At 37.7% G+C, this 25,308-nt stretch overlaps 1 protein-coding gene across 1 annotated transcript in view; it reads right to left on the reverse strand.

The window, feature by feature from the left end:
• CCDC88A (coiled-coil domain containing 88A) overlaps positions 1 to 23,551 on the reverse strand; it is a 154,918-nt gene extending 131,367 nt beyond the window's left edge. Inside the window, exons 1-3 of the mRNA XM_054687742.1 lie at positions 23,108 to 23,551; positions 22,911 to 23,011; positions 17,864 to 17,942 (exon numbers count right to left, since the gene is read on the reverse strand). Of these exons, the coding sequence (XP_054543717.1) occupies positions 17,864 to 17,942; positions 22,911 to 23,011; positions 23,108 to 23,170 (243 nt within the window). The 5' untranslated portion in view covers positions 23,171 to 23,551. The remainder of the gene's footprint in view (positions 1 to 17,863; positions 17,943 to 22,910; positions 23,012 to 23,107) is intronic.
• Between the last annotated feature and the right edge of the window lie 1,757 nt (positions 23,552 to 25,308).

Here is a 25,308-nt window from a genome sequence, read left to right on the forward strand (position 1 = left end):
TAATGTGACATGATGGATGTGATAATTAACTAGATAAGAATGTTTCACAATGTATATGTATCATATCACCAATATATATACATTAAATATTTTCCAAGTTTATGCCTTTTTCTTTTCTTTTTTTTTGGGCATAGAAGATCTGGGTGTAGGCCAGAGGTGCAGGGGTGAGAGGATTCACTGGAGGCAGAGTGGGGGTTAGAACAGGTGGATTTACTGAAATATACTGCTAAGGGGAGCAGTGGGTAAGATAGGAGAAGTCTACTGTGTCATATGTGGGTTAGTGCCCTGGTGGGGGATCAAACTCAGGCCATAGTGGTGATGACAGTGGTGAGACTTAACTCCTAGGTCACCAGCGAGGCCCCCTAATTTTATGTTAACTATGCTTAATAAAGAGGAAATATTACAATTTTATTATTTAAAAAATAAAAATTTAAATGCAAAAAGTATTTTTAAACATGGGAAATAATTCAAGTAAAAGTGGTGGCAAGAGAACAGAATGTTAAGTTGCTATCAGAAAACAAGTAAGTCTAAGTTAGTTCCTTATCAGGGCAAAGAGGTCAGGCTAGAGAAAAGTATTGCCAAGTCAGTAAGACAATAAATCAGAATTCCTATGCAAGGGCTGAGTCCAGAATATCATAAAGCAGGTACTTAAGCAACTGCTTGAAGAAAGTACTATGCCATGATTACAGAAATTAAATGTAGGCACCTCCACAAAAAAAGGCAGAAAAATAATGAAATAAAGAAATTCAATAGAGAATAAGAACTCAACAGAAACCTCGCATCCCTTAATTCTTCCTTTTTTTCCTAACCCAACCATTGCACTCCATTGGGAAAAATGGAAACTATTTTTAAAAGTGGAACACCTAAGCTAAAAAATACAGTATCTGGGGCCTCCCTGGTGGTGCAAGGGGTTAAGCACAGCACTATGAAGCAATCCGCAGCCTCTGCAGCACAGGTTCGATCCCCGGCCAGCCAGAGAGAAACCCACATGGCACAGCAGACTCTCTTGACTCGTCCTCTGCTCCCCTCAGCAGTGTACTTCGGTCAATCTGCCCGTTCTGTTCCCCACTCTGTCTCTGGTGAATCCTCTCTCCCACTACACCTCTGGCCTGTACCCAAGCTCTTGTATGCATAAATAAATCTTCAAAAAAAAATAAAAATTTTTTGTGATAAAATCTTTTGCCTAAACCACTTGAAAATAAGTTGTCAACCTGAATGATACCCAATAACTCTCAATATCTTAGTGGTTATTTTCTACAAACACATAAATATAACTATCAAAATCCGGAAACCAACACTGCTATATTACTATTATCCAATCTTTTGAATCTATTCAATATTGATGACATTCACTTTTATACTTTATTAAAGTGGTATCATCTGCCAATTTTCTCTAACATAGTTACTATTATGCTTTTGTAATTAAGTATTTTTGTGAGGACATAATCTGAAACTATCAATAATCTTGACTGTACAATTTAGAGCTTTACAAATCAGACTTTACAATATGGTTGTCAGAAAAAACATGCTGAGATTGGGATCTTATTAATAGTATTGATTTGATGAAAACTGACAGTTGCATCATTAAATTTAAAAAATTTCTCTGCAAAGATATTATACATTTATTTTTTTCTTACTTGGGTTTTTGTTTCTTGTGTGAACAGGATTTGTTTTCTATTACTTGATCACAGCTAATGAATAAGAGAAAAACTGTAATTTTTGTATGTTGAACTTCTAATTAACCACTTTTCAAAATTATTTTATTCAGTTCATTTTCTTGGATTTTCTAGGTAAAAAAAAAAATTTATAATCAGCAAATGAATGTTTACTTCCTTTTTGCCATTTGGACCTCTGATTTGTATTTCGTTACTGCACTAACAAATAATGAAAAGTTATCTGTTCTCTCAAATTTAATGGACTTTTAATGTTTTACTATACATACAGCATGTTTGCTATAATTTTCTGATATATAACCTCCAACAAGTTAAGTTCCCTTCTACTCCTATTGAACATGTGAATTTTGTCGAATTTTCCCTATACATAGTCCCATTTGACTCTTTAATATGTTAATGTAGTGAATTACATTGTTACATCTTCTAACACCAAATCATCCAAATCATCCTTACAAGTCTATTACTGTCAGCCTTATCCCATGACTTAACATCTATCCCCCTTCCCTTTTTTCACATAATTCTATCATAGGTCTTCTAATAGTTAATTGCTTTTACACCTCTCACTTTCTTACTAGACTGTAAGTTCCCTGACAGCAAGAACAAATGCTTATATACTTCTAAAAATTAACATATACCTTAATATAAAAGGCTTAAAAACAAGTATGATCTGAAAATAAGCAAAATGTTTTTAAATTTGGTACTTCCAAATTTTAATGAGAGTTGTGAGAGTACACTCTCCAAACTAACAACTCAATTGGCCACCTAGAAAAGATACTCAGCACTAACATTTGTGTCTAAAAGATAAGACGAATTAAGAGGCCTAACCTACAATTTGAGATCTGCCGTAAGTAAGGAAGAATACCAGTAAGCCAGGCTCACTTTGACTTGTGACTGATTTATTCTTAGTGCAAGGGAAATAATGAACAGCCCAAGAAAGTACATCTTTGAAGTAAAACACCAATAAGAACTAGTTACTTGGAGACTGTATCACAGAAATGAGATCATGTGTCAAGGCAGACAAAGACAACAGCAACAGGGTCAGAAAATCATGATTAAAAATTCATAAAGCTAAAGGATAAACCTTACTTTATATAATCAGCTCTGTACATTTTTAGTTTAGTAAATTAAGCAAATGCTCACTGCATATCTACTGTGGTCATATTACTTAATGTACGAAAGTTTAATTTAGTCAAGCTATCACTGTCCAGAAAAACAAACTTGTAACTGGGAGAACAAGAGTCACCCAGCAACAAAAAATGTTAGTAGACTTATAGTCAGACATTCAGTAAGTATTTTTCCTCTCTAGGATTCTTTCATCTTTTTTGCTTTTAAAGATTTATTTATTTATGCATATAGGGTAAGAGGATTCACCAGAGACAGAGTGGGGAACAGAACAGGTAGATTGAAGTGCACTGCTGAGGAGAGCAGCAGGCGAGTCAGGAGAGATCTGCTGCGCCATGTGGGTATCTCCCTAGCTGGGGATCGAACTTGTGCTGCAGGGAGGTCCCTTTTTCTTTTTTTTTTTAACTCTATATTTGAATTCCCTTACATAGGTCTCACCAATCTCTCTCTTATCCATACACTGATAACATTAAGACCTAAAAATTATTGTAGAGATTATCTACTTTCACATTTATAAATCAGAAAATTGAAGTTTAAATACTGTTTTCCCTAGGACTTTTCATCTTTTTTCTTTACTTTTCCAGCCTTTTCTTCTTACAGGATCACTCAGGAAATCAAAGAAAACATCAATAGAAAAAGTTTTCAGCAATGTTATCTATAAAACACATGGATGCAATATATCATTATTTTTATTGTATTGTTTGAGCATAATCCTAATTCTGTTTTCAGAATAATCAAAGTAAGGAAGATTCATTTCCTTTCTCTTCCCAGTTCACTATAGTGATATCTTATTAGAGACCTAGGTATTTAGTTATCAGGTTTCAGTACTCTTTAAAATTATTTCTTTTTAAATTTTGTATTTTTTCAAGAGACTTCAAAATTTATTCAGTTACCAGAAAGGCATAAAGTCTCATTTGCATAAAATTTTTCTAAGAATTAGCTAGTTTTAAGTTTAGAATTTAGTTTTATATGAAGTTTTTAGCCTTTGACAAAAATTACAATTAAGTTGTGTTTCAAAAATTTGCAGAAAAGTAACTTTAGCACCTAAAATTAATCTCATATTCAACACTGATCTCAGACAGAATGCAAGTTTTTTACATCCTTTTATAAAACTGGTATCCACTCTCTACAAATCTTTGCTATGATTACATGGGATTTGAGAGGATTTATGTAATCTAGCAGACTCATTAGGGAATGCTACTGAATAGTGGAGACCTTTGGCAGAACAGTCTACCTAGGTAATTGATGCCTCCATTTTCAGTTTCTACCCTACACTGTGCCAATTTAGAGTTATTTTAATATGCAAACAGACTAGAAGTGTCCTTCTTCAGAATCACTGGCTATTATATCACTATCTATAAACTATCTTGGATTTGGAGACCAGCTTACCTGCTAAGCACTCTAGGCATGAACCTAGAAAGCAATTAACTTTCAATTACAAGGCTTGGGTTTCCTATTTGATGTATGCCTAATATGAATCAGGGTCATACTGACGTATGTTGGGACCATGGAAAACAGGCCCTTCACTACAAGAATGATCTCTCTATGTGAGATAGCCTACCTTCAGGTGAAAGGTCCCAATCTTCATTCCCATAAACAAAGGTTGAAAGTTTATGGATAAACTTACTAAAAATTATGCAAATCAAGAAGAGCAGCAACTTCAGGGAAAAATTTTTTTTAAAGGAAATGTAATAATGATACACTATCTGGTCTGCAGGGAACATATAGTTATATGAAAATAAATATTGATTACTGATTTAACTAAATTTGTAATAAATATATTAGAAGAACAGGGTAAGAAGAGACAGGGTATTAAAAAAGCTATAATCGCATCTATCATTGGGAGGTCAATAAATATCAGTAGGGATAAATAAAAAATACTAGGGTAGGCATACTGTCATTAGATATGGGGCTAAGTAACAGAAAAAAATGCTTTTTAATAAAATCAAAAATTTCTACTTTGAGGAACAGAACTGAAATGTGAATAAGGTTAGGACAGGGAATTGCTGTTTTCCACTATGAACCTTTTGGTGTCCAATAAGCCTTTTAGCCATATAAAACATTTTTAAAGGGAAAAAACACTCAAAAAATACTACTTAATGAGGAATGTCCATTTTATTTATTCCTAGGGAATAATCAGTTATTATTTAGGTAATGATTTTAAAGATTTATTTATTTATTTATACAAGCACTGGGTACAGTCAGAAGCGCGGGAGGGTGAGAGTGTTCACCAGAGCCAGAGCGGGAAGCAGAGCAGGCAGACTGACGAAATACACTGCTGAGGGGAGCAGCGGGCGCAGCAGGAGAGGTCTGTCGCACCATGTGGGACCCTCTCTGGTGGCCGGGGATCGACCAGTGCTGCAGAGGCTGCAGGCAGCTTCGCAGCCCAGTGCTCAACCGATGCACCACCAGGGGAAGCCCAAGTAATTATTTTAAATCTAAATAATTTAAGTATTGGGCCTCCCCGGTGGCGCAGCTGTTGAACGCTGGGTTGCGAAGCTGCCCGCAGCCTCTGCAGCGCCGGTTCGATCCCCGGCTGCTCCCTGGCCACCGGAGGAGGGTCCCACATGGCGTGCAGACCTCTCCTACCGCCCACTGCTCCCCTCAGCAGTGTACTTCGGTCCTTCTGCCTGCTCTGCTCCCCGCTCTGGTTCTGGTGAATTCTGTCACCCTCCCACACTTCTGACTGTACCCAGTGCTTGTATAAATAAATAAATATCTAAATAAATAAATAAATAAATAATTTAAGTGTTATTTAACAATAATAGGCAATTATATCTGTTACTTAGCTGAAACACATTTAATGAGGCTATATACACAGGAGTCAATGTTAGGAATTCAGTCAGAAGATGTGTGAGACTGCAATAAACATGAAAATGACATAAAACTATTAAAATTTTTTTCTGTAAAAAGTACACATTCTATGTAAAAACTAGAAAGCACTCCAATCCTGTGTGTATTTTAAAGTCTATTTCTTAATAAAAGGCACAGTAATTTCAGCAAACTAGGTACAGTGTGAATCCAGAATTCTATTATAAGAAACTGTAGTCTTGGACCTCCGTGATGGCCTAGTGGTTACGTCTCAGCGCTATTACCAATACCGTCTGAGTTCCATCCCAGGGCCAGAGAGCTAACCCACATATGGCACAGCAGACCTCTCCTGTCTCGCCCTCTGCTCCCTTAGCAGTATATTTCAGTCAATCTGCCTGTTCTGCTCTGTTTCTGGTAAATCCTTTTACGACCCCCCCCCACAGTTCTGGCCTACACCCCAATTCTTTTATGCAAAAAGAAAAAGAAAATGTAGTCTACTAGGTATTCTAAATATTCTAACTTCCTTTCATGTTTAATACTTAAAATGCTATATAACAACTAATCCATAATAAAGTCATAATGAAGTTTTGATTAAACTCTTTTTGTGCGCCTCCCCTGGTAGCGCAGCCTCTGCAGTGCCGGTTTGATCCCTGGCTGCCAGACGAGGGTCCCACATGGCACGCAGACCTCTCCTGCCGCCCGCTGCTCCCCTCAGCAGTGTATTTCGTCAGTCTGCCTGTTCTGTTCCCCACTCTGGCTCTGGTAAATTCTCTCACCTTCCTGAACTTCTGACTGTACCCAATGCTTGTATAAATAAATAAATCTTTAAAAAATAAAATAAACTCTCTTTGAAAGCACACTTTTTCTTTTTTAAAAAGAATTTACTGGGCCTCCCCGGTGGCGCAGCGGTTGAGCGCTGGGTTGCGAAGCTGCCTGCGGCCTCTGCGGTGCCGGTTCGATCCCCGGCTGCTCCCCCTCCACCGGAGGAGGATCCCACATGGCGCGCAGACCTCTCCTGCCACCCGCTGCTCCCCTCAGCAGTGTGCTTCAGTCCTTCTGCCTGCTCTGCTCCCCGCTCTGGCTCTGGTGAATTCTCTCACCCTCCCGCGCTTCTGACTGTACCCAGTGCATGTATAAACAAAACAAACAAATATAATAAATAAATAAATAAAAACGTGCCTCTATAAAAAAAAAAATAAAAAAATAAAAAGAATTTACCTTTGGATTCAAGCCCACCCAGGAACATGCCAAAAAAAAAAGAAAAAGGCTAAAAAAAATTTGCTTTTGGAAAGTTCTGTTTTTAATGTTATTCATGTGATACATGAGCAAGTACCTTTGTAATCATATAAATCTATTTCCAAGACAACATAATCTCAAATTGACCATTTCCTTTCGTAAGATGAAAACTGAAAAATGTTTTAGAGGCAAAGAGCCTAGCAATATATAAAGCAAATCTGTCCTACCAGAAGTTAAATACAACATGGCAGTAAAAGAGAGTCTCAAGCAATTTCACATTTAAGATGACCTACTTATGACAAGTTGCATTAATTTCAATGACCAGTATTATCTACCACTGTATACAGAATTTTTTAAATTAGGGGAAAAGATGAAGAAAAAGTTAGCAAAACTACAAAATTAATATTCTTAAGATTTGGTCCTTATACAACCAAAGATTATGTCTTTATTTATTCATTAACTACAATATATGAGAAATAGAAATCTGATAGCTTTAATGGACTTATGCTCTTCCACCCACACTGCAAACCTGTTATGTATCCTCTTGGAACATCTGTTCAGTGTTGGTGCTTAATAGATACATGTGCTCTTATTTGGCTCAAGGCACTGTAACTTAAAACAATTTTGGGGGAGTTATTTTATATGTAACAACTATTAACATTTCCATGTAACTAGGAAACATCTGAAATAACTAATTTACTTATAAATATGACTTCATATACATATATACCAGAATGATAGCTTTATGAAAAAAATTAACTGGGTAAATACATCACCATTAAGTAGCAAGGTATCTCGACTTTGAATATAATCAGGGAGTTGAATAGCTAAAAAAAAAAAAAAGGTAGCCCTTCACCTTAATTCCTCTCCCTCTCACAAACTCAACCACTATGTATGATCTTTTATACAGGGGCAGAATATTTCATAAATATTAACTAATTTCTTCAAGTTGATCCTCAGCCCTGACAAAGTATATGACATATAATTACCATATAGAGATTATCTATAGTCCCCTTCATATATTTTGTCATAACTTAAGGTACATTAAGTTAGCTCATCAAAAGTTGAAAAAACATTTATAACACTTTCTAGTTAGCCCAAGATTAAGCTAGCAGTACAACATGATATGCACTGATTTAACAAGGAGAACTAATGCTCTGATTTAAAATTGCAAATGGGTATAGAATTCATAATAACCCAATATCCCATATGCACTTCAATTTTATCTGAATCAGATAAAATGGCTGAAGATCTACCATTTACTTCTTAGAAAGATCAACATGAACACTTCAAATATAAGACTAGCACTTTTCTAACTTTTTAGCCTAAGGAATCTTTTTCACTCTTAAAAATTAATGAGAACTGGGCCTCCCCGGTGGCGCAGCGGTTGAGCGCTGGGTTGCAAAGCTGCCCCGCAGCCTCTGCGGCGCCGGTTCGATCCCCGGCTGCTCCCCGGCCACTGGAGGAGGGTCCCACATGGCGCTCGGACCTCTCCTGCCGCCCGCTGCTCCCCTCAGCAGTGTACTACGGTCCTTCTGCCTGCTCTGCTCCCCGCTCTGGCTCTGGTGAATTCTCTCGCCCTCCCGCGCTTCTGACTGTACCCAGCGCTTGTATAAATAAATAAATAAATGTTTAAAAAAAAAAATAATGAGAACTCCAAATGATTTTTGTTTATGTGAGTTACAGCTATATTTCTACATTAAACATTAAAATTAAGAATTGAAAAATGATGACTCCATCTAAAAATAACAAACTTGCATGTTACATAAAGAACAGTTTTATGATAATTATCTTTTCCAAAACAGAAATTTAGTGGGAAGGGACATTCTTTTCACAACTTGATAAATCTCTTTAGTGTTCAGCTTAATAAGAGACATGTGGATTCTTAAATCTGCTTCTGCATTCAATGTCACAATACATTATTTAGCTCAAAGTATATGAAGAAAATTGGCTTCACACAAGAAAATTGGCTTTTTTCAGGTTATTATTGATATTTTTCTTTGCTACAACCGAGTTCAGTATAAGTTGTACTTTTTCTAAAGGTTGGCTGGAATCTGAACCCTTATCAATGAACTTTTCTTGCTATTATTATAGATTGAAATACATTGGTCTGTATAGCATGTTGAATAAATCATTTATATATGCATGGCTTCTTATGTTTTGGCAATTTTGAAAATATTGGTTCACTCAGTTATACAGATCTTCCAAATGTTGCATATTTTATTAGTCAGTACTTTAAAAATCACATTGATTAATATTGCTTCCAATCACATCAGAAATGTCTTTAAATATTAAGAAATTATTAAGATCATGTTTTCTGTAATTTAAATTTTGTCACTCTACAACACTAACATCATTTTCCTTAAAGCGATAGGCTCACTGCTCATTTTTGAGAAAATATATGCCCAATGCTTAAGTCTGAATATGTACAGCTTGTCAGGTGCAATAAAAAATGTTTCCCAAAATATTTGGCAACTTGAAAATTCATTGAGTATCTGTTCCTTGAGATAATCAGTCACACTCATTCAACATGAGTGTTTTATGCATAATCCTCATTTTGTCCAGTAGAATGTTAAAAAGATATGTATTCTAGGGTCTTTTACTACTTCATCAGGACATTTTTAAATTTTGTTTTTTTTTAACTGTCAGTGCACAGTATAAAGAATATAATAACCTGCTGTTATCTATTACCAACACAATTTGGTACCATTCCTTGGTTTATGCTAAGGTGGCCGTAGTTTTACCTATCTCTGCTATTGCACAATTAGTGCACAGACAATAAAGGCAAATGGCATCTTAATGTTATTACGAAAACAATTTGATCTGAAAGACAACCATATTCCCGGGGGGCTGCTGATCTCACTTTGAGAACCAATTATTAATTAATTAAATTCATTTTTTAACTAATTCCTGTACTTGGAATAGAAAACTAAGAACTCAGTATTACCATAAGTGCCTTCATAAAATAATACAACCTTCACTATATGGTAGCCAACCACACTGCCAGTAAAGGAAATATGTGCAATATGCAATAAGTATTGGGCTTAACTGAATTGAAAATTGTTACAGAATCAATGTACAACATTGATTCTGTGATGGAACCTTTGCCCATTGTCCTTAATCTTTATAATAGTGTGTCATGGAAGCTTAATTTACAGCGGTCTTTGTCCCATATCCAGCCAGTGCTAGATAGTCAAGGTATCTCAAACTGAGCTGATGTGTAGTTAGGTATGTTCCTTGATCTGACAGAATAAGGGTACTTACTTGAAGTCCATAAATCCTTTGAAGGTAATTTAAATTCACCTGTAATTATCAACGACAGATATCTTTACTATTGTTAAGGAGAAAAAGTTCTCCCAATTCTGCATGATTTGTGTGCCTGAAGGTAGCTATTATGAAACACGAAAGTACAGTGCTGCTATACGAATAGGAATCCTACATGAAAAAAAAAAAACCCTGTGGCCTTAATCCTCAGGCTAGTGCTTCAGAATAGAGGCAGAAGAATCACAGAAAAGAGATCCTAGCTTTGCATGGTGAAGCAATTGATGTTTCTGTCCACAGTGAACAGGATTTGGATGATACGATCTATTCTCAAAGCTTTCAAAGACTGTGTGATATTGTACTAACATTCAGGAAGCCTGACCTGGGCTGAACGAGGTAATGTATAGAGATCGTTGAACAAGAGAATCTAGTACCTAAGAGCTAGTAACGCCAGTCCTTTCACAACTATACTCCATCTGCTTCTCTCCCAGCTCTACATCCACAGTCCTCTCTGCATTTCTGAGAGCAACAGACAATAAGTGAATCTCTGGTGATGGTGTCATTTGATGTGACTGTGAATTCCCCTGGGAAGAACAGCAAGCCTGGGATGACGGGGCTCATAGTAACATACACAGGGAAAATGATGCTGGAAACCTATAGTAGCCTGGAGTCATTACATAAGGGTTCAGTAGGCCCTTTTGAGTATACCATAAAAGTGCTCCAAATGGATCACAAGCTAATTCCATCATAAGCCCACCAACTAAAGGCAAAATGATATATACCTATTTTAAAAACACTGCTAAGGATAGAGAGAAATGAAAAAGGAGACACAAAAATAGGGGGAAAAGATTAGGTATACATATATTATGTATATATACTTTTACATAAAACAAATACAGATTTGAAAAAGATGCAATGAACTGAAAAATCAAGTTATAGGAAAAGTACGTAAACAGGGAAGTAAGGAATTATTAATGTCAAGTTTGAGAAATTTGAAGCATGGGTTACAAATGATCCAAGAGAATAAACTGTTCTGGGTACCTGTAACAAAACAAAACTGGTCACTAGCTCTTTTTTCTTTAAAGGAAGAAGCACTTGTTTTTAATTTTTCCCTCAATTATTTTTATTGAGGCAGTGGCAGTGTTGTTTCAAATGGTGGAGGACGGCACTGGTTTTTATTTTTATTATTTATTTTTTTAAAAAAGATTTATTTATTTATTTATTTATGCAAGCACCGGGTACAGTCAGAAGCGTGGGAGGATGAGAGAATTCACCAGAGCCAGAGCGGGGAGCAGAACAGGCAGAAGGACCGAGGTACACTGCTGAAAGGAGCAGCGGGCCAGACAGGAGAGGTCTATTGAGCCATGTGGGACCCTTGCCCGGCAGGCGGGGATCGAACCAGCGCTGCAGAGGCTGCGGGCAGCTTCGCAGACCAGTGCTCAACCACTGTGCCACCGGGGAGGCCCGGCACTGGTTTTTAAAAGACAAAGGAATAAGTGAAGATTTTAGGATATATTGAAAGTAGCAGTGACCAAAAAAGTTGATGGACAATGGGAAGTTCAAAAGAAAAATGTGCATATGAGGCCTCCCCGGTGGCACAGCAGTATATTTGGTCAGTCTGCCTGCTCTGCTCTGCTCTCCCCTCTGGCTCTGGTGAATTCTCTCACCCTCCTGTGCTTCTGACTGTACCCAGTGCTTATTCAAATAAATAAATAAATCTTTAAAAAAAAAAAGAAAGAAAAATGTGCATATGTACTGGACTTAATTTTTCTGTTAGAGAATTAAAAAAACACCCTATGGAGAACTATACAAGTAAGATAATTTTCTTCTAGAGCAAACAACTTAAAAAATAAAATGATTATCAGATAACCAAACTATTTGAGGACAACAGTACCCAAACCTGAAACCAAACTGCTTTGAGATCTTTCTATTATTATAGATAAAACTTTGAATCTTCATAATTAACAAAAGTATGACATAAAAATGGCTAAATTCGAACAACTGAATATTCAAATGCAATGTAATTTTAGGGGTATTGTTAAATCTCCTAGATAAGTTATATTCTATAAAGTGAGACTTGCTATCTTAATAGCCCAAAAGAATAGTTTCCTCAGGTTTAATGCTATAGCCTCAATACTGTTTTACTAATTAAAAAATGAAATATGCGGGCCTCCCTGGGGGCCTCCCTGGTGGCGCAGCCCGCTGAGCACAGCGCTGTGAAGCTGTCCACAGCCTCTGCAGTGAGGGTTTGATTCATGGCCGGCCAGAGAGATTCCCACATGGCGCGGCAGACCTCTCTTATCACGTCCGCTGCTCCCCTCAGCAGTGCTTTCAGTCTGCCTGTTCTGTTCCCCACTCTGTCTCTGGTGAATCCTCTCACCCTCCCGCACCTCTGGCCTATACCCCACCTATTGTATAAATAAAAAATAAATCCTTAAAAAAAAAAAAAAAAAGAAATATGTGCTACAGAACAATAATGAGAATTTAAGCAACAGCACAAACATATAGCTACTGAGATGTTTCTCACATGAATTAGGCATCATTATCAAAACTCATCAATGTATTATATATTTAAATGTTTTAGTTTCAAGTTTGGAAAATAAAAAAAACTAAATTGACTTACTTTTTCATACAAAATTAAGTATCCAAACTTCACATAATTTTTCCTACAAATACATACTTTGTAAGTATAGTGTGTTTCCTCAGGTTTAACCTTGGCATTATCTTTCTTGTTCTCTTCCACATATTATATCTAAAATTCCATCAATTCTTTTGTAATAGTTCTTGAATTTGTTCTTCTGTGATCATATAGTCGATCATGTTTTAAGACATCACCACCATAAGCAGAGATGGGATCCCTTGCTATCCATCTATTTTCTGTATTTGCTCCTGCCTATTACCCAATGCTTTTATACTAACACTATGTGATTTCCACTGATTCCCTGATGTAGTCTCAGTACTTCCAACAGTGTACCTGGTATATATGCTCAATAAATAAAACATATGAAATCCACACTCAATGTAGTCTGAAAACTAATGCTAAAGTGATTTTCCAAAAATACTAATTTTAATTCTAAAGAAGAAAATACAAAGGGAAGGTAATAACCAGAGATGTTTTCAAATACATGACTGGGACTGTTCATTACAGATCTGTGTTAGTTATATATATATATATATATATTCAATACTTAACACAAATACTTAATTTTAAAACTATAAAATGAAATGTGATATCCTGATTTATCATATGTACATTCTATTTACAATGACGGAAATATAGTCTAATTCATTTGCAAAGATCTTAGTTGTAAAAATTAAGTTAATCTTCAAGTATGAGAAAATTCAGCACTCCATTTCCTCTGAACATTACGCTAACAGATTTTACTGCAATTTACCCCTTTTTTATCAGTTTTGAGAAAAATGGATTAGAGTACTGCTTCCATTTGTCTTCCTCCACAACTTCTCATTCTCTACAACTTTGTAATAATCCAGATCTTACTCAAGGGATAGGACCTAACACTAAACCATCTTCTCTGGGTCTTTTGCCATCCAGGAAAAGGAAATAATCATGTCAAAGAAAATGCGAAGTTCAAAAATTTTTCTAGCCTAGGAAAATCACACTAAGAATAGACTACTTTTTAAAAAAATTCTGAAATATTACTGATTCCTAATACAAAGATTATGTAAATATAAACTTTATATTGCCAGTCTTCTTTTCCACTATAGTTTTTAAATTTAACGCTGTTAAAATTAGATACTTATTGCCCACCTTTCTTTTAAAAAGTCAAAATACTCCTTCCTAACTCTAGTAGTAATCAAGAAATCATAGCTTCATAAAGAATAAAGAAGAGTTTCTTCTCAACTTTACTTTTTTCCACTTCATTCCATTTTACCAATCCATTAGTTTGGCCTAATACAACCTCTAAATCACCATTCAGAATTGCAACCTCCAAAATCTCAAATTCTGAAAGTCCCCTCTGACTTCAACCTCCTGTTATACCCTTTCTCACTCTCAAACGTACTCTTTCTTCATCCTACTTCACTCGCTTTCTTCTTCACTTTATTTAATGTTCACACTCTAGTCATTTTCAACTATTCACCTGAGACTATCCCTTCCACACACACATCAATTCTCCAGTTTGTATAAACTCTACAGATCTTTTTGTCAGCTTCTGACCAGCTAAGCACTACTGGATAAGTTATTCAGCCATGCTGACTGGTTCCATTACAAATGTGTGCTTCCAAATCTCAAATAAGCCATCTGCACAATACTTGTATTCCTCTTCAACTGACTTCCCTTTGTAATCTTCTCCTAGCAGCCTTGTGAAAATTTTCCACTTTCCTCAATCTCTAGGCTTTTAATGTTGCTGTTTCCTAGAGTCTGTCAGTGATGCTTTTTGTATTTTTTTAACTTATATTACAAACTTCAAGGTTAATTTCTACATCTATCTTTATTCTAGCTAGACCTTTTGCATAAATACCTTTTTCTCTTCAAACTTCTTCCCTAGCCTTAAATACTCTTCTCTACTCATCTCTCTAGACAAATATAGCACAATATACCACATCGCAATTTGTTTCCATACTTGCCCCCTCCTTGCTGGTGTGCAAACACCACATCTTAGGGAGTATCACATACCTAGCATCAGCAGTTTGTCATAGTAAAAACTCAGAAACAACTCCTGGCATAAGGACTTAGGATGTCCACAAGCATGCAAATGACACTCCTTTATAGTGCTACAAAAAGCCAGGGATTGGGGGTGGGGAGGAGAAGGTTGGGTTCCAAGACACTTATATTAAATGGTAAGTTTATGAATTCTAAATTTTCAGAAATTCTAAATCTCAATTTTCCCTTTTAAATCTATAAAAGATTATTCACCAAGCCAAAAGACCAGAACATAATTAACAAATTTCTTAGTCTGGTTTATAAACTTTAAAAATTTACTGTGGTAAATGATGCTTGCCCTGGGTCTCACCAGTGTTAAAAGTGAGTAGGTCTCCTCTCAGAATAAAGTCAATGCTCTTCATCAATGTAGTTTTATTAATTATTGAACTAGAAAAACACAGCTAAGATAAAGATAACAAAGGAATGAACAGAATATGAAAGCTATATTCTAATTTCAATAATTGGTTAAATAATAAATGGCTAATTCAGAACTTAAACATGTAGCTCCCAAATCCATTTTTTCCCCCTTCGTATCACACCAACTGTCTAAAAGCAGTAAGTTTACTAATGACTAAACTGAATTATTACAGATATCATTTGATAAGTAATACTTCAAACATTATTTTTAAACACTGAAATTTTTGCCCATTGTGGCTCTATTTCATAAATCCTAAAAGAAGAACAACTGATGTCTTTTTTTTTTTTTTAAGATTTATTCATTTATACAAGCACTGGGTACAGTCAGAAGTGCGGGAGGGTGAGAGAATTCACCAGAGCCAGAGCAGGGAGCAGAACAGGCAGACTGACTAAGTACACTGCTGAGGGGAGCAGCGGGCGGCAGAAGAGGTCTGCGTGCCATGTGGGACCCTCGCTTGGCAGCCGGGGATCAAACTGGCACTGCAGAGGCTGTGGGCAGCTTCGCAACCCAGAGCTCAACCGCTGCGCCACTGGGGAGGCCCTCAACTATGTCTTCTTAAAGAGCATAGTAAGAATTAGTCCTCCCTTCCATCGTATTTTAAGACATCACCACCACAAGCAGAGATAGGATCCCTTGCTATCCGTCTATTTTCCATATTTGCTCCTGCCTATTACCCACTGCTCATATACTAATACTATGTAATTTTCATTGATTCACTGATGTATTTTCAGTACTTACAACAGTGTATCTAGCATATATGCTCAATAAATAAAACATATGAAATCCACACTCAATGTAGTCTGAAAACTAATGCTAAAATGATTTTCCATAATTAATAACATTACAGGGAGAAATTTTAAGTTAAAATTTGTTTAAATACTCAGATGTAGCAATTAGTTTTAGGTTCTTAACACTTTCTACAGTTTAACTACATAGCAATAATACAGAAAATCAGACAATCACTATGGACTGTTCTTGAAGACATCAGTTCAATCAAAGCTATAGACAAATGTCTCAATATGTTGACATCATCAGGAAGCTACCAGAAACCAAACTAAAATCACTGTATATTGTAATGCCATACAAAGCAATGGACTATGACTTGTTCTTATGCGCTCACCTCAAGCAAGACGGAACATAGATGGGGGAAAATATCCAATAAAGGTAATTAAAACAAATAAGGAGACAGAGAAAAATGAAAAAAAAAAAAAATAGAAAAACTGAAAAACAAAAACCAAATTCTACAGTACTAAAATTAGAGGGTATCCTCAAACAGTTTTAATAAAATTATAAAATGTCTTTATTCTTTTCACCAATTGCTGGTATGGTAATACATGCTAGGTTCCATGCTAGTGATAAATAACACAAAATGTCTAGTTTCTAACCATGAACAACATAGTGGTGGCAGCACTTACACCATTTATTGGGTAAAGGCAGATATAGGGAAGAAAGCAACTAGTTCTGCCAAGGAGCCTCAGAGGATGTTAAGGGATTAAAAGGAATTTGCTAGGTAAAAAAAGGAAAGGGAAGTCTAGAAAGGAATGATTACAATAATAAAAGAAACAAAATAAAGATATCAACAGTTAACAGTTTACTGAACACTTACTATGTACTAAGCATTGTGCAAATTAACTTATTTCTCATTGTAACCTCATGATTCTCTTTTTATCCTGTTTAGAAATGAGGAAATTGAGAAGTAACTTTTGCTAGAGATGACAGAGCTAGACAGATGCTAACACCAAAAGAGAGCACAGGAGACTACAGCTATGCTCGTCACTGCCTGTCTGAGGAGACATGAAGAGGCAGGCATGATGAGAGGAGTGTAGTGAAGGTAGAATAAAGGCTGGCCTCTCCTCAGCAGAGATCATGTCTACTCGGGGAAATTTTACCTCTTGCCTGCAGATGCAGGAACTGAAATTTGGAGATTTTAAGTAAATTGTATAACGTCACACAGTGATTAAATAGCAGTTCAGTAAAAACTGAACCCAAGTTCTGTTTGATTCAAAACCAAATTCATTCTACTTTACCACAACCTCTCTATTATTCATTCATTCACTCATTCAACAGAAGTGTGTCAGAACCTACTGGACATCAAGCCCACTGCTAGGCAACTAGGCTAGCTGAGACGGAATGACAGTAAGCAGGAGTTAAGAGAGTTATGGTGAGGAAGTAGAAGAATGTTATAGGAAACGTAAGATTGTATAGAAAGGCACAAAGACATATGAGAATACAGTTTGTCTTTGGGAACAAGTCTGTTCAATCTTAGCCTATGCATTGAGGAGTGGTATTATGCAAAGATAAAACTAGAAAATATGGCTGCAGGCAGGTCTCAAAGAAGTTTATATGAGATGGCAGAAGAAAATTATTGAACCATTTTAAATAGAAGTGACAGGATAAAAGTCTGTGTTTTAGACTATTTCATATGATCAAAAATGAAAGACAACTTAAAGAGGGGCAAGGTCAAAGGTAAAAAGACCAGTTAGGGGCTCCTGCAATAATCCAAGAGTCAGGGACACATCTGAGAAATATCTGGGGATGGGCCTCCCCAGTGGCCTAGGGGTTAAGTCTCAGCACTATCACTGTGAAGCCTGAGTTCGATCCCCAGCCAAGGAGCTACCACATAGCACAGCAGACCTCTCCTTTCTCACCCGCTGCTCACCTCAGCAGTGTATTTCAGTCAATCTGCCTGTTTTGCTCCTCACTCTGTCTCTGGTGAATGCTCTCACCCCCTGCACTTCTGGCCAACACCCCAGTTCGTCTAAGCAAAAAAAGAAGAAAGGAAGGAAGAAAAAAAAAGGTCTGGGGATAAGTCAAAATTTGGTAATGAGATAGCAACTTTGACTATATCATGAGTGTGGTTTTAGAGAAAAATTAAACCATGAGGTCCAATGAGAAAACATAAGTAACTATAAGTAAGAAATCTACACTAAGGATTATAAACAGCATATTTTATATGTCATTTTAGAGTTATTGTAGTCATAAAGTTAGTACAATCTGCTTTCAAATCTTAAGCATTGCTAGAACAAAGAGCCATTTCTTAGTCAACTTCCTCTATCAGATAAATGGCTTACTTAGGTACACTTCAAGCTGATTCTCAGGAAATACTTAAGCAGAAGTTGAATGACCATGTGCCAGTTTTAATTAAAAATGATTTTCACAGTAGATGACTTCTAAAGTCCCTTCAAACTCAAGATTCTAAAAGAAAAAAAGCCATTAGAAGTATATCACAATCACCAAGTGTTTCAGTACAGATTTCTTTAGCTATCTAATGGGGTTGAATCACAGAAAGTAATTCCAAGTATTCTGATACTAGTAACAATTTTCTCAGTACCTAAAACCCTAACATTACCATTTTCAACTATTAGGTAATATGAACAGCACACTTTTTAAGCTTTAGGATTATAAAATTAACTACAAAGTTAAAAATGTCTTAAAAAGTCACAGCAAGTAGGGCCTCCCTGGTGGCACAGGGGTTAAGACGCAACTTATGAAGCTATCTGCAGTCACAGCAACACGAGTTCGATCCCTGGCCAGGCAGATACCCAAATGACGCAACAGACCTCTCCTGACTCCCCCGCTGCTCCCCTCAGCAGTGTATTTCAGTGAAACTGCCTGTTCTGTTCCCAACTCTGTCTCTGGTGAATCCTCTCACCCCCCACACCTCTGGCCTGTACCCCAGTTCTTATATGCATAAATAAAAATCTTTTTAAAAAATCACAGCAAATAATAGTCAAAATTTGGGTACAGAGCTGTATAACATCTCAAATAGGAAAATGATTATTTCTACTTCCCTATCACCAAGCCCTATGTATGATCACTAGCACTCAGAAAAAAAGGATTTCATTTGGTTGAAATAGGAAAGTGCCCTGCAGCATGCAGAAGAGCTAGCCTATCATTCCGATATCTGAATAGCTTCCCCTTCATATTGGTTAAAGGGGACTGAAACTGATGCCATGTCACAAGCTCTTACAGAGATTCTTTGATTCAAGGAGCAACTAAATAAAACATAGAATTACTCTCTGAATACAATAAATTTCACATTAGTAAACAGGCTCTAAAATTATTAAGGCTGACTTGGTAAATACTGACATGGAGAAGACAGCTTAAACTTTCATATTCTAGATCCAAAACGGCAAAACCAGAATCAACTAATCACTATTCCTAAACGCACTGGATTTAAAAAAAAAAAAAAAATTCTACTTTAAGGCTCCTATAACTAAATTCTATGCTACATCTGGAATAGCCTAAGAATAAATTCAGGGTCAAAATGTAATGTAAGTATATCAACAGATTTCTACTTTCGGCCAAAAAGGAGTAACAGAACCCAAATTTACCCTCCTATCTGATGCAACTGGGGGGGAAAAAAACCAACAAAATAGTGTTTACAAGACACTAGACATCAGGCAACAAAGGACAATAGATCCCTGAGAGGTGGGGAACAAACAAGATGAGCCCTACAATTGCCCTAGCTTACTACCTTGAAAGAGTTTCTAGATCAAATGGGGATGGGAAACCCAGGCAGATACCGTCTCCCTGAAGTTAAGGAAACAGAATTGAGTCTGGAGACAGCATGCCAACTGTTATATACAAGGTAAAGTATCTAAGAGGAAAAAGCTGCACAGAAAGATGCAGAAATCTGCAATGGGTAGCCCTCAAAGTCTTCTGAGGACTTATACATCTTTATGATAAAACTACCCAAGGATAAAGAAAGAAATACCAAAAAGGATTAGAGGGACCAATATCGAGCTCACAGAGGTCCAAGAAAAGTTCCTGTTCCCACAGGCCAAAGGATTCAGAAGGGTGTACCTCAAAAGTTCAACAAAGTGGTACTACTTAACACAAAAAAGCAAGATATGAAAATATCAAATTGTTTCCAAGTATCTTAAGTGACAAAGTACAAAAATAGTTAGTGGAATACAAATATATCCAGTACTCAACAAGGTGAAATTACAAGTGTTTGGCATCCAATCAAAAACTATCATACATGCAAAAGCAATAAAACATACTCCATAATGAGGAGAAAAATCAGTCAAAATCAACCCAGAATGATGCAGATAGACTTAATGGATATGGATACTGTCAGTGATAACTGTATTCTGTATGTTCAAGAAGCTAAAGAAAAGAGCATGAAAACTATAGACATAGAAAATCCAAAGAAATGAAAGACACTGAATTTCTAAAGATAATACCAAATGTCTGAAATGAAAAATATGCTGGATGGAATTAACAGCAGATAAAGTGTTAGAGAAGATTAATGTATTTGGAGGCATGGCAAGACTATCCAAAATGAAACATAAAATAGTGAAATCAACCAAAAAATAGTGAAAGCAAGCCAAAAAATAGTGAAATCAACCAACCTGATGGTGATATGTTAACCAGATTTCCAAAAGGGGTAAAATTTTTTTCAAATTTGATAAAAACTACAAACCCAAAAATTCAAGATGCTCAACAAACTCTAATCACAAGAAATATAAAGAAAAATATGTACAACAATTTTATTAACAAAGGGTTCTTCCCCAAAAATAAATACTTAGACTAACTTTTGGGATAATCAGTGGGTACATTTTCAACTTGTAATAAAAGTACGTAAAAATTAATTTGAGTAAAGTGCCTAACAGAAATCTTAATGATTTCAAAATGAGCAAAATACAGACTTTAAAACCATGTCTATTATGTTGCCTCTTAGGTATAATTCATTAAGATAAATTTGTGATCTAGTTTTAGCAAGCATTTTTTAAAAAGCCAATGTGTACTTCCTCCTCCTCTTAATTTTCTTTTCCTTTAATTTATATAGGTCATTCAGAATAGAATTAGGACACTGAAAAAACTTTTAAAGAAACTGAGGGTGGAACTGAAAACAGAAGCAGATTTGAGGTTTGGAATGGAACTAGCCCTCCAAAAAAACAACCTGGCAACCACTATTTTGGAATACAATTACTTTCAAAATATACATTTTTTTAAAATATAAAACTCTACTTAAAGTAGAAACAAGCTAAAATGTCTGTTTTTAGCATCAAGGTTCATTATTCAAGACTAAAAAAAAAAAAAAAATCTAATTTTTTTTTTGAGAATCATTAAAATGAAAACCATTAAAGTGGAAAACTAATGTATCTTCCTATTTTTGTAACTAGAGATTAACTAGATAAACATAATATATTTTCCTATTTTTGTGAACACACCTATTTTTTTAGAGTTCAGCATATAAATTCAAAATTTTCTGTGTAAAGATAAAAGGCACAGTGAGCAAGCTCTGAGTATCTACTATACTGGCTATCCTTCCTGTCATGTATGTTCCCTAAAATAGAAGGCAATTTAATTATTCTACCATTTTGCTTAGGAAATAGTGGGCTATTTCAAAGACAAAAAATAGTTCCATAGGATAGCTGCCAAAAATATATTTACTATCCCTGCAAATACTTTTATATCTACATTCAATTTTCCATTCTTAAGGGGGGGGAGGAATACACATACTTAAATAGTACATTATTTCTTTGGGTACATAAACATGTAAGACACTTTTGTAAAATATATAGTACTATAATACTTACCTATAGGATCAATACATACATGAAAAACACATAAATCTCTTTGACCATAGACTACAAATCTCTGCGCACACAGACTGATAAATTATTGCTAAAATAGTTATTTATGGATTTGACTTCTATCTCTTTTAAATAGAAAAAAATGATACAGAAAAAGAATTTCCAATACGGAATTGACTATTAACATGTAAGATCAATGGAGAACAATAATTTATACCTAGTAATAATTATTTATTAATAACACACTAAATTTTTTAATTCCCAAATATATAAAAGGTAAGAATGCCCTGAAATTCAAAGTTCTAAACTACTCTTGTAATCAGATTCTATTCAAGAGAAGTAAAGTTAAATACACATTTTTTCCTTGAGCACAAGTATAACAGTCATAGTTTGATTACCTGCCATGATATACTTATACCAATACTGGTAAAATGGAGTAATTTTTATTTCACTAATCCAGTTTACCAATGCCATTTCAATATTCAATTCCCATCTCAAAAGCATACTTTCCTGTTGAATACAAACCCAATAGCACAAGAGTATGATGTACCTACCAAATCACTGTCATCGAGATTTCAGTTACTTGTATTTCGAAATTAGCTGCAAGAATCCCTTAAATTTCTTTTATTTAACATTAAGCAATCTAATAATTCACACAATAAATCTTTTAATCAGACGTTATTATACACATTAAAATTACTTGCTAGAGTAACAGTCCTCACCAGTCAACTGTCGTTTGACATTCTCTTCTCTGAAATTTGTTCAAGATTCAAAATTTGAGCCACTTGCTTTTAGACAAAAAGGTTAATGAGAAACTATGTTGTAACTTTACAGTAAAACTCCCCCCATTCTCATTCTCTTCCCCTTCCCCCCCAAATTATCAAAGAGAAGACAATGGTTTGGACTTTCAGCACTGAAGACAATAAATTACAATATATGGTTTGCAGAATGAAAAATAAAAGTTTCACAATTTTAGCAGGTATAACTGCTGGGCTGTGATAAATGAGCTGGGCGTGTAACCGTATCTGTCCTTTTCAAGGGTCAATTTTAAAGCACCTCAATTTTTCTGGCCAAAGAACCGAATTAGAAACTTAAAACATAAAATCCTTTAAGTTCACAGCGTACAATTTTTCAAGGAAAACAAGTTGCCGAGATCAAAAAAAAAAGAAAGGGACACTTACATTTGGAGCATGACCTGATTCAAGAATACCCCATCCACCAAAGCCACATATTCCTCCAGGTTGGTCCCATTTCCTGCAGCCAGAGGTCCAAACGTTTTAACCTAGAACAGACACATCGTCAAGGCATGAACGCCCACCTCCAGCTCCGCGGCCACACATAATGCAGCAAATTATACAATAAAGGACACCCCACTTACCCAAGTGACCAAGGGGCTGGTCATGAACTGCTCCAGAAGGGGAGTGAAAATCTCGTTCTCCATTTTACAAAAAATGTGCTTGAAAAAAGGAACTACCACGAAAATACGTCTAGGGAACTGGTCACTAAACGTTGAAGAAGTAGAAAATCAATGAGAGTCCTTCTGGGAACGGGGAGAAAATCCCATCGCGGCGGAGGGGAACTCGCCCTCCTCAAAAAAACACCCCCGGGGGAAACCAGCCGAAACCCCGAGAAGCGGCTCCGACAGCCGCTGGGAGCGGCCGCCTGCGCTAGCAATGTGTGTGCCGGGCGAGGAGGGGCAGAGAAAAGGCATCTGGAGGAGGAGGAAGGGAAGGGGCTGGAGCGCGAGACAAAAAGCCCGTCAAGGTTGCCCAGCTCCGGCGCGGCCAGAGCGGCGACGCCGGCCCGGGCGACCCAACCCCGCGGTCGGCGGCACCGAGACCCACGCTAGCCGCTGCGCCGGGCGCCCGCCGGGCTCGCGCTCCGCGCCCCGCGCCACACGCGCCCCGCGCCGGCGGGCATGGAGCCGCCGCGACCCCGCGGAGCCGCCCCTGCCCGCCCGCCCTCAGCGGCCGCCCGCAGGGCTCGCCCCCGCGCCCCGCGCCCACACCATGCCCCCGCGCCGCGGGCCTCGCCTCCGGCCCGTGCCCTCCTGGGGGTGGGGGCGTGCGAGCGTGTGCCCAGCGCCCCCGCCGCCAGAGCCCCGCCGCCTCCTCAGCGCGCCCGCGAAGCCCGGCACAAAATCACGGCCGCGCTCCAGCCTCCCCGCCGCCCTCTCCAGAGCAGCCGGAGTAACGGCCCCGGAGCCGCAGTGCCGCAGCACACCCCGCGCCTCGCGCCCGCCGCGCCGCGAGCCGCCGTTCAGGGCAAGGCACCGCGCCGCTCCCTCCGCGCCCGAATCCTTCCGCCGGCTCCCGCCCCTCCCGCGCCGCGGACTCTGGAAGGCGAGAAGAAAACCGCTGCATGAGCGCGCGAGCGCGCGAGCGCGTCCCCGGCCGGCCCGCCGCCGCCCAGATCCCGGCGGCGCGCGTGCACGCGCCCTCGATGCAGCTGCTGCGACGGCCGGCGTCTCGCGCGCGCCCGGGCCTGCCGCCAGGCCTGGGGGGCGGGGACGGGAGAGGCTGAGGAGGGGTCTGTCTGCTCTCTTGCTCAGGCCTAATTATGGCTTATTTCCTCCCCGAGTGCCTTCTTTGATGTGTGAAGGACGGGGAATGAAATCCTTCTCTTTTAAACATGCGGGATGCAGACAGCCTTCCTCCCACCCCCCGCAGTTTGAGGGGATCTGCTACGCGCGTTTTCGCCAGCAAAACGGAATAGGAAAGCTCCCTGCAGCAAACGGCAGAGGAGGGACTCGAGCCGCAAACTTGTTTTTTCCCCCCTTTCCTGTTTTCTTCTCCTTTTAAAAAACCAGTCCACTGGAGTATGAATGCTCCTCAAAGTTGTAAGTGAACGCAGTTGGATTTTAAATTCCCAAAGGTGTCTTTCAACATGTTGGTATTCCCTGATGCAGCAAACGTGATTCAGACATTGTTTGACGATTTGGCCATTGAAAAAAATTCAAACAAAATCAAGAGCTACTAGGAGAAAACATTTGGAAGTCATCCAAGTTGGGCGACAAATAAACAGATGACATATTTGTCATAAATCTCTATGCTATGCACGACTGGAACCATCAAAATCATTTTAAGAGTTCCCCAGCAAAATCAAATGTTACTTCTCGTTTCGAAGGAAAAGACTTTTCCCTAGGACCACATGGGCATATGAAAATATTTTTAGAAAATACAGTGTTAACGCTTTGCAATCTGTGCTGTTTACACTTACTTTGAGTCCTTACATGGTATTTAAAATTAGCAGTAAAAATGTTTTTGTCATAACACTAAATTAAGAAACAGCACAATTTCTTAATTAGGTAGTGGAGAGCCCGGGCACTAACGGTCTCCATGCCTGGTTCAAATTCAGGCTCCTAACTTACCAGCTGTGTGAGCCCAGGCACTTAGGTAACTTGTCTGTGCTTTGCTTTCTTCATGTGTAAAGCAGGAGTAATAATAGGGTTAAGCTAAATACCAACCTTTAGTAGGTGCTGTATAAATGTTACTGATGTTTTCATCATCATACCCCCACCCCTCAACTGAAGACTTTTTGGGGAGGAAAAAAAACTTGAAATGTAATCTCTCTTAATTT

Source organism: Talpa occidentalis, unplaced genomic scaffold (assembly GCF_014898055.3).
Source record: "Talpa occidentalis isolate TD23 unplaced genomic scaffold, MPIMG_talOcc4v2.1 talOcc4.5, whole genome shotgun sequence".
Classification (NCBI taxonomy): Eukaryota; Metazoa; Chordata; class Mammalia; order Eulipotyphla; family Talpidae; genus Talpa; species Talpa occidentalis.